The 13,764-nt window shown below is 38.1% G+C and overlaps 1 protein-coding gene across 5 annotated transcripts in view; it reads right to left on the bottom strand.

The window, feature by feature from the left end:
- The window catches only part of carmil3 (capping protein regulator and myosin 1 linker 3), a 94,826-nt gene that overhangs the window by 45,330 nt on the left and 35,732 nt on the right, over window positions 1-13,764 (bottom strand). For all 5 annotated transcript variants that reach the window (XM_042225453.1, XM_042225454.1, XM_042225456.1 and 2 more), the window contains exons 11-14: window positions 11,727-11,821; window positions 8,543-8,629; window positions 6,099-6,208; window positions 4,511-4,588 (exon numbers count right to left, since the gene is read on the bottom strand). In XM_042225453.1, coding sequence (XP_042081387.1) covers window positions 4,511-4,588; window positions 6,099-6,208; window positions 8,543-8,629; window positions 11,727-11,821 — 370 coding nt within the window. The remainder of the gene's footprint in view (window positions 1-4,510; window positions 4,589-6,098; window positions 6,209-8,542; window positions 8,630-11,726; window positions 11,822-13,764) is intronic.

The raw sequence follows: 13,764 nt of genomic DNA, 5'->3' as shown, positions 1-13,764 counted from the left end.
GGAATTCTCCTCTACAGGGTGAAAACTAAACAAAGTGAAACTCTGAGGCTGAGAGGAGTACATGATAAAAGATGCTCACAGTCCTGCGTCATTCACTCATTCCACTTAGCATTGGGCAATACTTACTCTAAATCCCTGCATCTGAGTATAAAAGGTAGTTACTTGAGCTTTTGTACTTGTCTTTTCAATACATTTGAAATACATTACATAAATATTCTACATAAAACATGGTGAGCTTATAAAAAATGGTTCAATTGTTAACAGTTCCACTGCATAGTCATTTTCCCCATATCAACATCTGGTTTCACTTAAAGTCAATTCTATATTTTTACTCCAGTGCACAAAACCTTTTACTAAACTTCTCATTCTGACTGTCAACAAGCACACTAATGTTTGGGCCTTGTGACCTTAAATAGAACAACCATATATTTTTCATGACAAATTCTGCATGATTCACAGTTTATCTAGTGCAACCCCTCACTGCATTTAGAGTCTAAAAACAAGGTGTTTTGTGATTCAATCTCTGTTTGCATCCACAGGACAAAAACAAAGAAAAGCATATAAACTGTAATCCTGTGACAGGCTTTTGTTTTCTTTCCTACTTTGGTAAATCTATTTTGTATTTTGCTCAAAACACTGAGTATTCACTAAGAGTAGTTTATTGGTATATAAACATCAGTCCAAATACCATTCACTGTGACGATGCCCATCTCCCTGAACCAGTGGACTAATTACTAAACTATATTTAAAGTTTTATAAAGGGTAAATTGCTACTTCCACACAGATGCAACACTATTAGCAATCTAATCATGTCAAATAATAGTCACCAAGGCCACTATCTGAAAGAATAAGTAAGATTTAGTTTTTTAAGAATTCCACTTGTGAAGGAGAGTTGTACTCTGTTAAATTTGGTATTTGTTGAATTCATCTCTGTGGAGTTTAAATGCTAAGTAATATTGTTCCTGTACTCAGAATTGAAACTATCCTTGTATAAACTAGGCCTATAGAAATAATGAGGTTTCTCAGTACGGCATTCAGCCAGGAAAAGAACTTTAGCTGAACTTTACAAAACGGAGTCTTGTTTGGCTACTTTTCCCGTGTATATTTAAGGGTTAACGGCCCCGAGTTCCAGCAGTCAAATGAAAAACAGCCAGTAGTGTTTCTGCCAATCTTTGAAAGAGTGTACGGAAAGTGCTCATCTGTCAGAGAAGTCTACTAATTCCCGATAGCAGGACCAAATGGGCAATAAGAAGTGTAATTGTATTGTACTGAATCAAAGTCAAGCTAAGCCCATACCAGGAAAAACGAATTACTATTCTTCAATTTGTTGCACTGGATATCTATCAAATGTTTAATGCCTCAAAAAAAAAAAAGAAGCTGTACAGGATTCGTGCAGGAAACCAAGTATGCTGTGTCGCACGCAGTTCTCTGCCTATATGATCCATGCTGCATTATGCTGCACAGCGCCATGTATCATTCATCAGAGGCCATTATCAATCAAGCCATGCCTTGTGATGATATGGCTGACTTTCAAAATAAAGAGCTTTAGAGAGTACTAAAGTGAATGTGCAGGGACCTGTGATCCGCCCAATGTTAAAATAAAGATGATAAATATGTGTTTGTTAGGCAGGAGGACGCAAATTTGATTGGCATTAAACCAAACCCAGATTCCCTGGAATACTTTAAGCAGCATCCCATCACTTGTGAGAGGTTAAACTATCGGACAAATCCATTTTTTCGCTGGCAGTGTGATCCATCACGCAAATTGATTAATCGACCGTTGTCTGTGTGTCAAGCGTAGATTAAAAACAGAAACGTATTAATAATTCAATCCAACAAGCTAACACTAAAAAAGACTAATTTTCCCCGAGATAGCTCCTCTCTAAAGGATAAATGACAATTAGCACAAAAAAAAGGACATTAAAGCAGGTCTCACAGAGAACTCTTTCTGTCACCCTCTGAAGGTGAGCAAGTTCAACTTGGAAATAAAGCAGAAGAGAAGCAATGACTTCCATCCATGCACATAATTCAATATAAAATTCATTGCCCACATTAACAGGACGGGTGGGCTAGTCCTCTGCGAAACAGATTCCTGGCTGACAAGCTCGCTGCTTTTAGGTGTTAAAATTGCTCAAGTGAAGAGCGGCGAGGGAGGAAAGTAAACGTATCACAGCGGCAAGAAAAGTCCAGAAACTGTTTGCCTTTTTCTTTTTTTCCCCATTTCCCCCCAAAAACATAATAATAAGTACAAATTAAGAGGAAATTATATTTTTGAGAAACCCAAGGTTAGCCAGTGTCTGTGCTCTGATTTAGTTCCACACTAAAACTTGTTTAAACAATTGTAAAGAACTAACATAATTATTCTGTATTGTGATAAATATTTAGTGTCAAAAAGCTTTAGATAAAGAGAATTTATCTATATCTAGAATCTACATCTGTGATATTTCTTTCTCTTTCTTCTTTCAAAGGTTAAATATGTACTTCCTTTAAGTTGAGTTTTTTATTTTGTCATTTTTAAATCAGAGGTAGATGTTCTCTAAAGTGTAGCTTTAGTTTTTCATTTGATTTCTTCTTCTTTCTTTTTTTAATTTAATTTATTGTGATACAAATGAACTGGAGAAAGAAAAAGTACAATTTTTTTGCATTTCTTCAAGAAGCAGAAGTATTGCACAGAATGACCCATTATATTAATATATCTACACATTACATCATTTTTATAAAGTACAGTTTGGTCTGCCATTACTAGCAGACTTTCAAAGTATTTACATCCTGTTGTTTTCAGCACTAACTCTATACTTTCACCTTCCCACGAAAGCTTAAGAATTTATTTTTTTAATGTAAAACTGCAGCACCTGTCATGTGGTGTTCGTAAACAGTAACCATTGGTTATTCTTTTATTTGTAATTCTACTCAAGAAAATGTGTCTGTTTCTTTAAACAACACAAAGTAAGAAAGGTTCCTACACTAAGCTTGACTTACAGTACTACATCAAGTCTAAGGTGCAGCTGTACATTGAAACCTACACCTTAGAATTCATGCTACTGCACCAGCTGTGATGGATCTGCTTGGTAGCAAAACCATGTAAACGCAGTATATTATATATTATAATAGTTTAGGATATATTAGCACGAGATTAATGCCTCAGTGAAACAAAATGTCAAATGCCATAACTGTAACTAGCTGGCATGCAATGCTAATGCAAAAGCCAGTGCATCGCTAACATAGACCTGTTTAGTTTCACTGAAGCCTTCAAAACGGCAGGAGTCTACACACAGCGTGCAAAACAGCATGTTGTTCAATATTTATCTACTCCAAGTCCAAAACAATCCGCTGGGTTTCACTCGTGATGGTTAGCAGTGCAGAAACACATTTAAATGTAGCTTTAAATGCAACTCCGCCTGCCGTGGTAAAGCTCTACGGGATTCAGCCCAGATCAAATCAAGTTTTGAAAATATTTCAAAACATTTAAATCGAAAAAAATTTTAAATATATTTTTTTCACTGAACAGCAGGTTGATCATAATTTTTATATGAAAAACAATCTCCAAACTATGCTAAACTAAACTGAGTTTAAGATGAAGTAGTTTGGTAATAAGGATAAAATTCTGTTGCCTGTTATGGTGGATACAAGTATAAAGTAGCTGAAAGTTCTGGTGTACTGTATTTGTAGTAGTCAGTACAGAAAATGGAGCATTTACTGTAGATCTTGTCCTTCTGAACCGCTGAACAATGGCAGTGCTTAGATCTTAGATCTGTAGCCGACTCTGACCTTTAACCTCACTGCCGTGGTGGAAACGATAAAAAAAGAATATTTATGTCTGTTCTACCCAACCTTGCCTGTCCCTATGGCGTTCTGTGGCATCAGCAGCAACACAGCACTGACAAAGCAGCAATGACTGAGAATGAACAATAAAATGTGACCTTTTCACAAACCCCTACATCTTCTAAGGAGACACAGACGTTAAAAACTTGAGTACAGTTGTAACTTTCAGCATTTTGAACCACACAGTATTGCATATTTGCAGCAAACCAACTGCCATCGCAGCAGTAATCTGCAGGGACAGACATGTTCAAGTGTGGCCAATGAACTCTCTCCCTGAGAGAAAGCTCCGTCATCCTTTCCACTGTTAGCATATCTGCTACCACAGCAAGATGCCATTTGTCACACTGGCTCACAGACATGCTAAATTTAGACATACTCACAACAACAAAGATGCGAACAAAAGCTTGCAACAAATGCTTCTGTGTGCTTTCCGTAAAAGACATAATTTGTATAAATCACAAAGGTTATACGTCTTCATTCTTGGCCCTTCTAAGAGCTCCCACTTTCACCTAAAGCCTTATGCAGAGAGAATCTCTATGAGATATGGAATAAAGTGAGGTTTTGTGTGGTAGGCGTTTCATATTCAGACCGCTAGGTCTTTCGGTTTCTTGGCTTGAATCCCATTCTAGTGATGAGATCAGATAGTGATGGGTGGATATCGACTGTAACAAAGACAGCGAGTACAAACCGAGTCCACAGTGCAGTCTGTCCCAGACAGGTCCAAGTGGACCAGGCAGTTAGGCTGGGCCAGGAAGAGGTACAGGTTCTGCATGGGAAGAAGGAGAGAGACTTTAAGATAGTGTTAATATTTCTGAGTTAAGGATGTACACAAGTAAACATCTGCACAGTCAAGGGCAGTGGTCATTGGATTAATTGATACACTCTCACATGGGAATTAGTTAACATCATTAGAACCCAGTCAATGTAGGATTTTTAAGACCAAGACCAATGCTGATGTTTAGTGATTTAAGTCTGATATTCTGATATCCTTTTCTTTTTAGATTTTCATTTATCAACTGTTATAAATGCCAGTACAAACAGCTGCTGATATATTGATAAATCAGTCCTGTTCTGAACAGTATCCTGCATTTTGACACCGATCTCTCATCCCAATCGATCGCGGCAGATAGCCGACCCTCCCTGAGCCTGGCTCTGTCTGAGGTTTCTTCCTGTTAAAAGGGAGTTTTTCCTTTCCGCTGTCGCCAAAGTGCTTGCCTCATAGGGGGATATACGATTGTTGTTTTTTTCTCTGTATGTATTATTGTAGGAGCTACCTTACAATATAAAGCGCCTTGTGATTTGGCACTGTATAAATAAAGCTGAATTGAACTGATTGGATATAGAGAAAATGACTGATTTTCACTAGATCACAATGTCAAAATTAATCAGTAAAGTGATCTAAACTTGAGTATAAACCTATATTACATATTATATTATAGACATAAAATGTCTTAATTATATATAAGCATGTTTCACTTGTTTATGTCTATTAGTATAAATACTACTATTAATATTTGTAAAATCTGAGATTTGCATCTGCAATACCTGGAAAAACCCTCTAAGCAACTCAGCTAAACTGTGACCTAAACACACAAGTCAGGGTATGGATTTAAAAAAAAAAAAAAGACTGACTAAGCAGCTAAGGCAACAACGAAGGAGTGCTGAGCTTCAGAGGCTCAGCCTGAAAGCCTGAAGAGATTGTGGAGGCAGTAGCAACTTGCTAGGCGCTTCATCTTCCACAGTTTTATGGGGAAGTGGAAAAGAAAATGATCATTCTTTAAAAAGCGCAGGCATCTCAGCTACAGTTTGCCAGGAGGCACATGGGAGACTCTGAAGTAGGCTGGAAGAAGCCCCTGTGGTCTGATAAGAGACCATAAGGCCTTCAGAATCTGCAGCTGGGCTGAAAAACGTTTTTTCACTGCGCAAACTGACTGAACCTGGTCAACTCCGTCAAAGAAAGTCAGAATCAATATTTATGTACACATGTTGCTTTTTTTACATTTCCATCCTAAGGTGGCATAACAGCAGCACTAAAAAAATGATGATTTTCCAGTTTATCAGAATTAAGATATTGTAAACAGTGTAAGTAACAGAGGCCTGAGAATTTTCCATGTAATGATACATTGACTCTTTCCTGATGGGCAAGTGTAAAAAATCTTTATTATAATATTACAAGATTCCTCCCCCCCCCTCTCCTCCACTCAAGATTTTTTACAGTAAGTGTGCATTAATATATTTGAATGGGAACACACAATGCAACAATTTTTGTGCCTTACTGTAGCGTCCTCTCCAGATAAGACCCCGGGGTTTTTGCTAAGGTCCAGATGCAGCAGAGAATTGGAATAGTCGTCAGCTGAGCACAGTGCCTGGGACAATGAAACCACACCTGGGGGGGGGGGTTGATAAAGGATTAAAAGAGAAGGGATACAGTAGTTTAATTTAATCACTTGTAATCTTTTTTTTTCAGGGGGCCAATTTAATGCTCTGGACATGACATATCAGCAACTCAGGAATAAAAAGGCTGAAGAGGTGAAGACAAACAAAACAATCTGTGGCAAAAAAAATAAAAACTAATTGAGCAGAGACTTGTCAGTGCATGGCAGGCTTGTACGAAAAGAGCTTTCAGAGGAAGCCAGCCACCTTTTACCCACTATCCCAGTTTCCAAGTGCGCCCTGAAAGCCAAACAAAAGTATGTATAAATCAGATCACTACACAATTACAGCCACAGGCCTGATGGAAGCCCTCATTAAAATCCTCATTCTGCAGCACACAGCACCCCATGTCAGGTTACAGCTTAAATACAGACACAGCAACAGCACTGGTGAAACATCTATGAGAGCCAAACAAATGCAAAGCCTACAACTACCATTTCTATGTGCTGTATTCAATCTAAAATATATCACTGATAACAACCAACAGGAAGTGTTTTTAGCACTAGAGAGGAGGGTGGAACAAGACAGCCATTGCATGTGCCTATGTGAAGCTGGCAAGGCAGTAAGCTGTTCATCCCTAATTTGTAGCGATTAGGAGGGAAATGAGGGGAAGAGGGGGCAGAGTGTCTAATCCACCCCACACTCTGCCTCAATCCATCTATCAGTTGCTTGATTCTGCTGCAAGCACAGACTTTTAGAGGCCAACTAGTCTGTGTGACATTGTCAAGTGTCTATAGAAGTAATGGTGTGAGAGTTCCTGGGATGCATCAGCTTATTTGCATGTCTGATTAACATCTGAGAGGTGACGTAAGCATGTGTTTATAGCATAAGTGTGCATACGGGCTTTGCTTGGCATAGGTGTTTTAGAGACAGAAGGAAGGAGGGGGAGCGAGAGAGATCTATAAATATTCAACAAAAAGTGCTCAGCCCCTGCAAAGTCAAACCCACCTACCAACACCCAACATTCAAGGTCAGCATGATCGTTTCATTCTCCCAAATCACTGTTTCAACCCAGTGGCTTTTAAAACGGCACCTAGTGTGGTCTTCCCATTCATAACATACAAAAGCAGTCAAGGTCACTGTCTGTAGCATGAAGTTTGCATTTAGCTATACCGTTAAATTAGGGATCTCCTTGCCTATTCTGCATTGAAAATGAGCAGAGCAGTAAATGCACAAGCAGAAGATTTGAGAGGGGGGAGAACTTGCAAGCTAAAGAACAGAAAATATATTTATATGAGTATACATGTATTGTCAAGCAAGTACAGTGACTACAATAAACATATTAATCATTTAGCACATTTAAAAATAAGACTTACAGGCAAAACCAAGATAACAAGTCTCATTAATCGATCTCAAATGACTGTTACATCCCAACTATGCTAGTTAGCTAGTTAGCTTTAGCCAGAATTTGGTTTCCTTGCTTTCCTGGCATTTCACTACTTGATAACAAATTGAATCTTGGATCAACAAAATAGATCTTTTTCATTGAAATGGGTCGGGTTAGTTTAATCCCTCAGGAAAGCTGTAGCTTTCCTGTAGCTTTCCTGTAGCTTTCCAGCTAGCTTTCCAGCTAGCTTTAACCCTGACGTCACATTAGCTTGTAAAGATTAGCCTGTTTGGCCATTAGCTTTTTTGTAGTACTTTTGGTTTTTATTAATTTAATTCATTTTTTAAAAATTTATTGTTGTTACAACATTGTGTGTTTTTCAAGTAGTATAATAATACTGCTCTCTGTAACGACAGAAACGCCCATTATATCAGCTAAATCAGATAATCATTACCCATAATGCCATTTAAGATCAGGAATTACTTGTAATTTGCAATCATCAAAGAATAAGCTAAAAGCATAGGGAATTACATCTGTATTAACATTATCCTTTTGAATCTGCTTTAATACTGTTTAATATATTGTTTGGGATAAAAGCATTAAAACTGGGACACTCTGCTAATACACAGGATTTCATGGAGAATGCTTTTTTTATATAAATAATCGACCACTTTCAGTTTTGACCTGATTATTATTTGTTGGATTGATTCACATGGGACTGGTCTGCATTTCTGTTTGAGCAATTGTCCGTTCAAATGCAACTGCATTTAGAGCAGCAGGCCACCATTGTGAACCTGGCTTACAGCTAGCTTTTACAGACAATTTCCAAGCTGTCTTTGAGCAAGACACAGTGTTTTGTACTGCTTTTTGTAATGTAATATGAACTCACAATGATAAAAATCTGTGTTTGTCACACAGTCAGCCACTAGGGGCTGCTGTGTCTAATTGCTGCACACTTACCCTTTGAGGAAAGTGAAGTCTTGGAGAGGTTGAGGAGACGCAGGCCCTTGTTAAGGCGACACACCTGTTGAATAAGGTTGGAAACTCCTGGTAGGAGAAGGGGTGGGGGAAGACAGAGAGGAAAGTCAAGTCATCACTTAAACATAAGAGAATATATATTGATCTATCTACACCAAAGACATTAAATGAGCAGTTCAGTGACAAATCACAAAAATGCCAACAGACTTGCTCATTAACAGTGAATTATGAAATGGTTAAGCAACTTGTAGATACTATGTTGGGCTCTGGAAAATGGTGATGGAGAACTGATACATGTTTTTTGCAGGTTAAATGAGAAAATACAAAGCAATTGATCTGAAATGTTAGCCTATATTAAATAACATTTTGGTCATTCCATGTCAGTTCACCAAATGTCTCACATGTGACCAGTTTAGATTGGATATGATAGTGGAGCAGTGAAGGGCTGCAAGTGGGATTCAAACTGGGCTGCTGCACACTGGCCATGTGGCATGTGATCACCTGCACACTGACCACCCGGAAATAAATATTTCAGGGAATGAAGGTAGGGGTGTTTTCACATATCTTTTAATATAACTTGTTTAGAGGCCGTGTTAGAAGGAAATTACATAGAAAACTACTTGAGATGGGTTATTGTTATGGTAAATATCTGGTACTATGACTCTGTAACTATGGACTCTGAGAAGAATGAATCCTTGAAGTCACTCAAATATCTGAATGTCCAGTCTCTGACAGCAGATTTGCAGGCCTAAATCTACAATTTGCAAAATATGCATTATTTAATTTAGACCCTTTAACTTAAAACCAGCAAAATTGAGAAATATTAACAAGTTATTAACAATGCTGGCTGCTTTAGATGAATATTAGTATTTCAAATATTCATATTGGGAAAATGAGAGAACACCATCACAAATTTTGGGTATATTAACAGGAAATTGCTCTTAAAATGAGAGAAAGAAAGGTACGTACCTGGAGATTAACACTAAAGTTGAGGGTTTTTGGTTTTTTTTGCATATTTAAGCTTCAAAATCGGCTAAACCATTCATCATCATATTTTCCATTTGCATGAGAAGATGTAAATAAAATATCAGTTGCATGTCTGCAAAACTCCTGCTTCTACTGCAAATCGCAAATGTTTCCAACAATGTTTGAACCCAGAGAAAGTGACACATCAAGATGGTCATGTGGACCGGGAACATTCTTACTCATTTCAGCACCACTGCATTCTGCTCAGGTCAGACTTTCAATAATGCTCACACAGTCCTATTTTACAAAAAGTACATCACATTGGTAAAGATTTCACTGTCGCTGGCATCGATTTCAAAAGGAGCACATTCTTCACATTCTTCTCCACAGTTTCAATCTCAGTGTTGGTATTTCATGCTTTCTTTGAATCATTTTTTCAGTAGGGGCATAAATCTTAAAAGGCTTGCTTACAGTACATCTATATGCCCTCACAGAGCTTATATATATTTTGGCCATGTAACATTAGACTCCCTTATATATGTACTCTCCAAACCATGTCCTTGTAATTCTAAAAATAAATAATAAATAAAAACCCAACTGACATAATTTACAGCCTTAATTTTTAAACATATTGCAGTGACTAATCCACATGAGCACCTTGTACAAAAGAGTTTCAGCTCAGCAGTTTCATTAAATATACTGCAGCCATGGAGATAATATGAAAGGCTTTGCTTTTATTAAAAATGGAATTCATTGAAATGCCAAAAGTTGTCTCCTAGTTCGTGTCTCCCTCGCATCCTTTTTTTTTTTTTGTTTATTTGTATTTAGAGAAGTTTTACTTTAGGCAACCGCACACACAGACTGAAGGTCATCCTTTGCTGTAAAGATGTGCATTATTGTGATAAGGTTGCAGTCATTTTACAGCTCCAATCACAATAAAGTAAGTATGTGGCCCGCCCCCCCGACACTTGTCACTTGTGAGGTGAGTAGAAGTGACAAGTGTCAGACGTGAGGACAGAAATGAGCTAATAAGTGGCGTTTGCATGCATATAAGGTCTGACTCTGCACACACACTTCAGGCTGCCTGAATTGTATGGCGTTATTTTTGTGCCACTATTCTGTGCGCACATAAAAAAAAATTGCAGGTGCAAGTGTTGCATTTTGAGGAGAAATTTATTTTGAGCAAAGAAAAGCCAAATTTCTTTGCTCAAATGAACAAAATTCATTGCTGCGTGCAAATGAATTTTGCGTTCAAAAAAATGTATTTCAGTGTTTGCCATTATCCACACACACACACACACACACACACACACACACACACACAATAGCAGCCCCTCTCGCTCAGTTTTTGCACTTGCGCTCGCTCGCATTGTGTTGCTCGCGCTCTCAACTTTTCTGCCCGTGCGCGCTCAACTCTTTCTGTACACCGTTATATTTGTGCCACAAAACCAGCCAATCACAGACTTGGATGCAAAAAAATCTGATTGGCTGTTTTGGTCTCCAATCAGCTCGAAATGACAAAATGCAATATCCCAGAATCCATTTCGTCCAAAACTCAAACGAGGCAGTGGCGGAGGAACACAGAGTGGCGGAGTTTAAAATATTACTCTGTGTGTGTGTGTGTGTGTGTGTGGATAATAGCAAACACTGAAATACATTTTTTTGCACGCAGCAATGAATTTTGTTCACTCAAATTTGGCTTTTTTTTGCTCAAAATAAATTTCTCCTCAAAATGCAACACTTGCACCTGCAATGTTTTTATGTGCGCTCAGAATAGTGGCACCAAAATAACGCCATAGAATTGTGCGTGTTTATTTTTCACTTGCAGAGACAGATCACAAAGTGGCAAAGTGTGTGTGTCTGTGTGTGTGTGTGTGTGTGTGTGTGCAGAAAGGTCTAAGAGGTTCGGATTGTGTGGTGAGCGGTGAGACCAGAAAAATAAAGGATTTCTCCACAGTGAAAGACCAATCAAAACATACAGCTTGAAATATATGAAAGAAAAAAAAGAGAAAAAACAGACATAAAAGAAAATAAAAGGTTCTGTGAGGACAGGGATTGATTCTGAATTCTTTGAAAGCAAACAAAAGCTGTGAAGTAATAACATGGGGCAGACCCCCCCCCCAAAAAAAAAACAATCAAAGTTGCCCTGAGAGAGACAGCAGGAGGAGTGAAGAAGAGTTCATAGAGTCCAGGTTGGTACCTTGGTTGTCTAGTGTGTTATGAGCCAGGTTGAGAGAGTGAATCACAGAGGCTGGGTTCTCTGATAACGCAGATGCCATCTTCTGTGGAAAATCCCTGTGGACAACATTAAAATGAAAAGTTTTATTTCTGCAAAATTGAAAATTCAATACCGATCTCAGATACTGACGAAACAAATCTCCTGTCTTACCTCAAAGCACTTTACAATAATTCCAGTGTTTTGCTTAAACGTACCAATTAATTGATAAAGGTACTTTAGATTTTTTTTAAATTAAGCTAGCATTGCTTTTGCACATGCTTCAAAAAATGTAATGTAATTAAATCAGGTAAACTTTCTAATATTTCAAATTCATCACATTTCAGGCCATTTTTGTTTTCATTTTGACAATTGGGTCTCATAGTTAATCAAATTCAGAAGTCCAGCATCTCAAATTATTAGAATATGTCATTTCAAGCTTAAGTAAAATATGGTTCAAAACATATAAACATGCATCTTTTGGTTTAGCTCAGCACACTTAGCTGCAATCATGGGGACGACTGCTGACTTGATAGTTTTCCAGATCATCAACATCCTTCAGGAGAGTAGGCCATGGAAGCTCAATGCTGAAAAGGCTGTCTGTGTGCAGAGGTCTGTGTCGAACAGTATGCATGGAAAGTTGACTGGGAGGGAAAAGTGTGGCAGGAAAAAGTGCACAAACAGTCTTGAGAGAACTGTCAAGAATAGGCAAGAACACAGGAGAGCCGTGCTGCAAGTGAACTGCGGCTGCTGTCAGAGCATCAAAAGTCACCGCCCACAGACGTCTTTAAGAAAGGAGCTACAAATCTGTCATAGTCCTCATATCGTTTCACTCCTGAACCAGAGGCAATGTCAGAAGCATCTTACCTGGGATAAGGAGAAAAACTCGGCTCGTGCTCAGTGGTCCAAAGTCTTCTCTTCAGATGAAAAAAAGGTTTCATTTCTATTGAAAATTAATTTTCTAGAGTTTTGAGAAAGAGGAAGAGTGGAGAGCCACAAGTTTGTAAAGTCTGACAATATGGAGTGCCACGTCATCTGCTGGAGCTGCTGAAGATTGGTTCACTGGTCTACCAAAAGCCTTCAGGACACTTTATGCTTCCATCCAGCATCTCCATCAGCTTTATGGAGATGCTGATTTCCTTTTCCAGCAGGACTGGACAGTACCTGCCTGACCACAGTGCCATAACTACTACCAAATGATTTGCTGACTGTGATACTGCTGTGCTCGATTGGCCAGACAACCCTCCTGACCTAAATCCCACAGGGAATCTATTGGGGTATTATTAAGAAGAAGATGAGAAGCACCGGCTATCAAAGCAAGCTGGTCTTCAATAACGCCTCAGCAGTGGCACAAGCTGATGGCCTCCATGTCGCACAGAACTGATACAGTAATTGCTGGTAAAAGAGCCCCAATCACACATCAAGCTGGACATTTCTATATTTAAATCATCTTTTATAACAAATATTGTTATAATATGTGATACTGGATTTCTGATTTTCATAAATATTGAGCTCAAAATTAAAACAAAAATGCTTGTAATAGTCAGTTTACATCTAAAGATTATGGAATTTATATAAGTTGATCTTTTAAAAAAACAGAAATTTTCAAGAAAATTTCAAGATTTTCTATTTTTGAGATGCACTAGTACAACTTATTCTGTCTTTTAGCCAATTGGCAGCTTATTCTCAGCTGACCAAGGCTAGTTTGAACAAAACTCTGATGAACATGAACAACACAGATTACAGCCAAGCAAAGTTAGCTAGTAAACTTGCTCCATCTAAAGAGTCAAACATTTCCCTCTGGAGAGAAACAAGGACTGTAAATAATTGACTTACTTTTGTCTGTCGGCTACAAACACCACTCAGAATGAAAGCTAATGTTTATCAATGTCCACTGCTTCCCAACACTTCTGCACATATTGCTCATCCACAGAACAATATGTACACAATGGCAGAACAAATTAATTATACAGTAGCAGATTTATAAACCCCACAGGAATATCCTAATATATATATATATATA

Source organism: Haplochromis burtoni, unplaced genomic scaffold, assembly GCF_018398535.1.
Source record: "Haplochromis burtoni strain Fernald_Lab_line unplaced genomic scaffold, NCSU_Asbu1 Contig_172, whole genome shotgun sequence".
NCBI classification, from domain to species: Eukaryota; Metazoa; Chordata; class Actinopteri; order Cichliformes; family Cichlidae; genus Haplochromis; species Haplochromis burtoni.
This window is presented reverse-complemented; position numbering and strand designations above follow the sequence as displayed.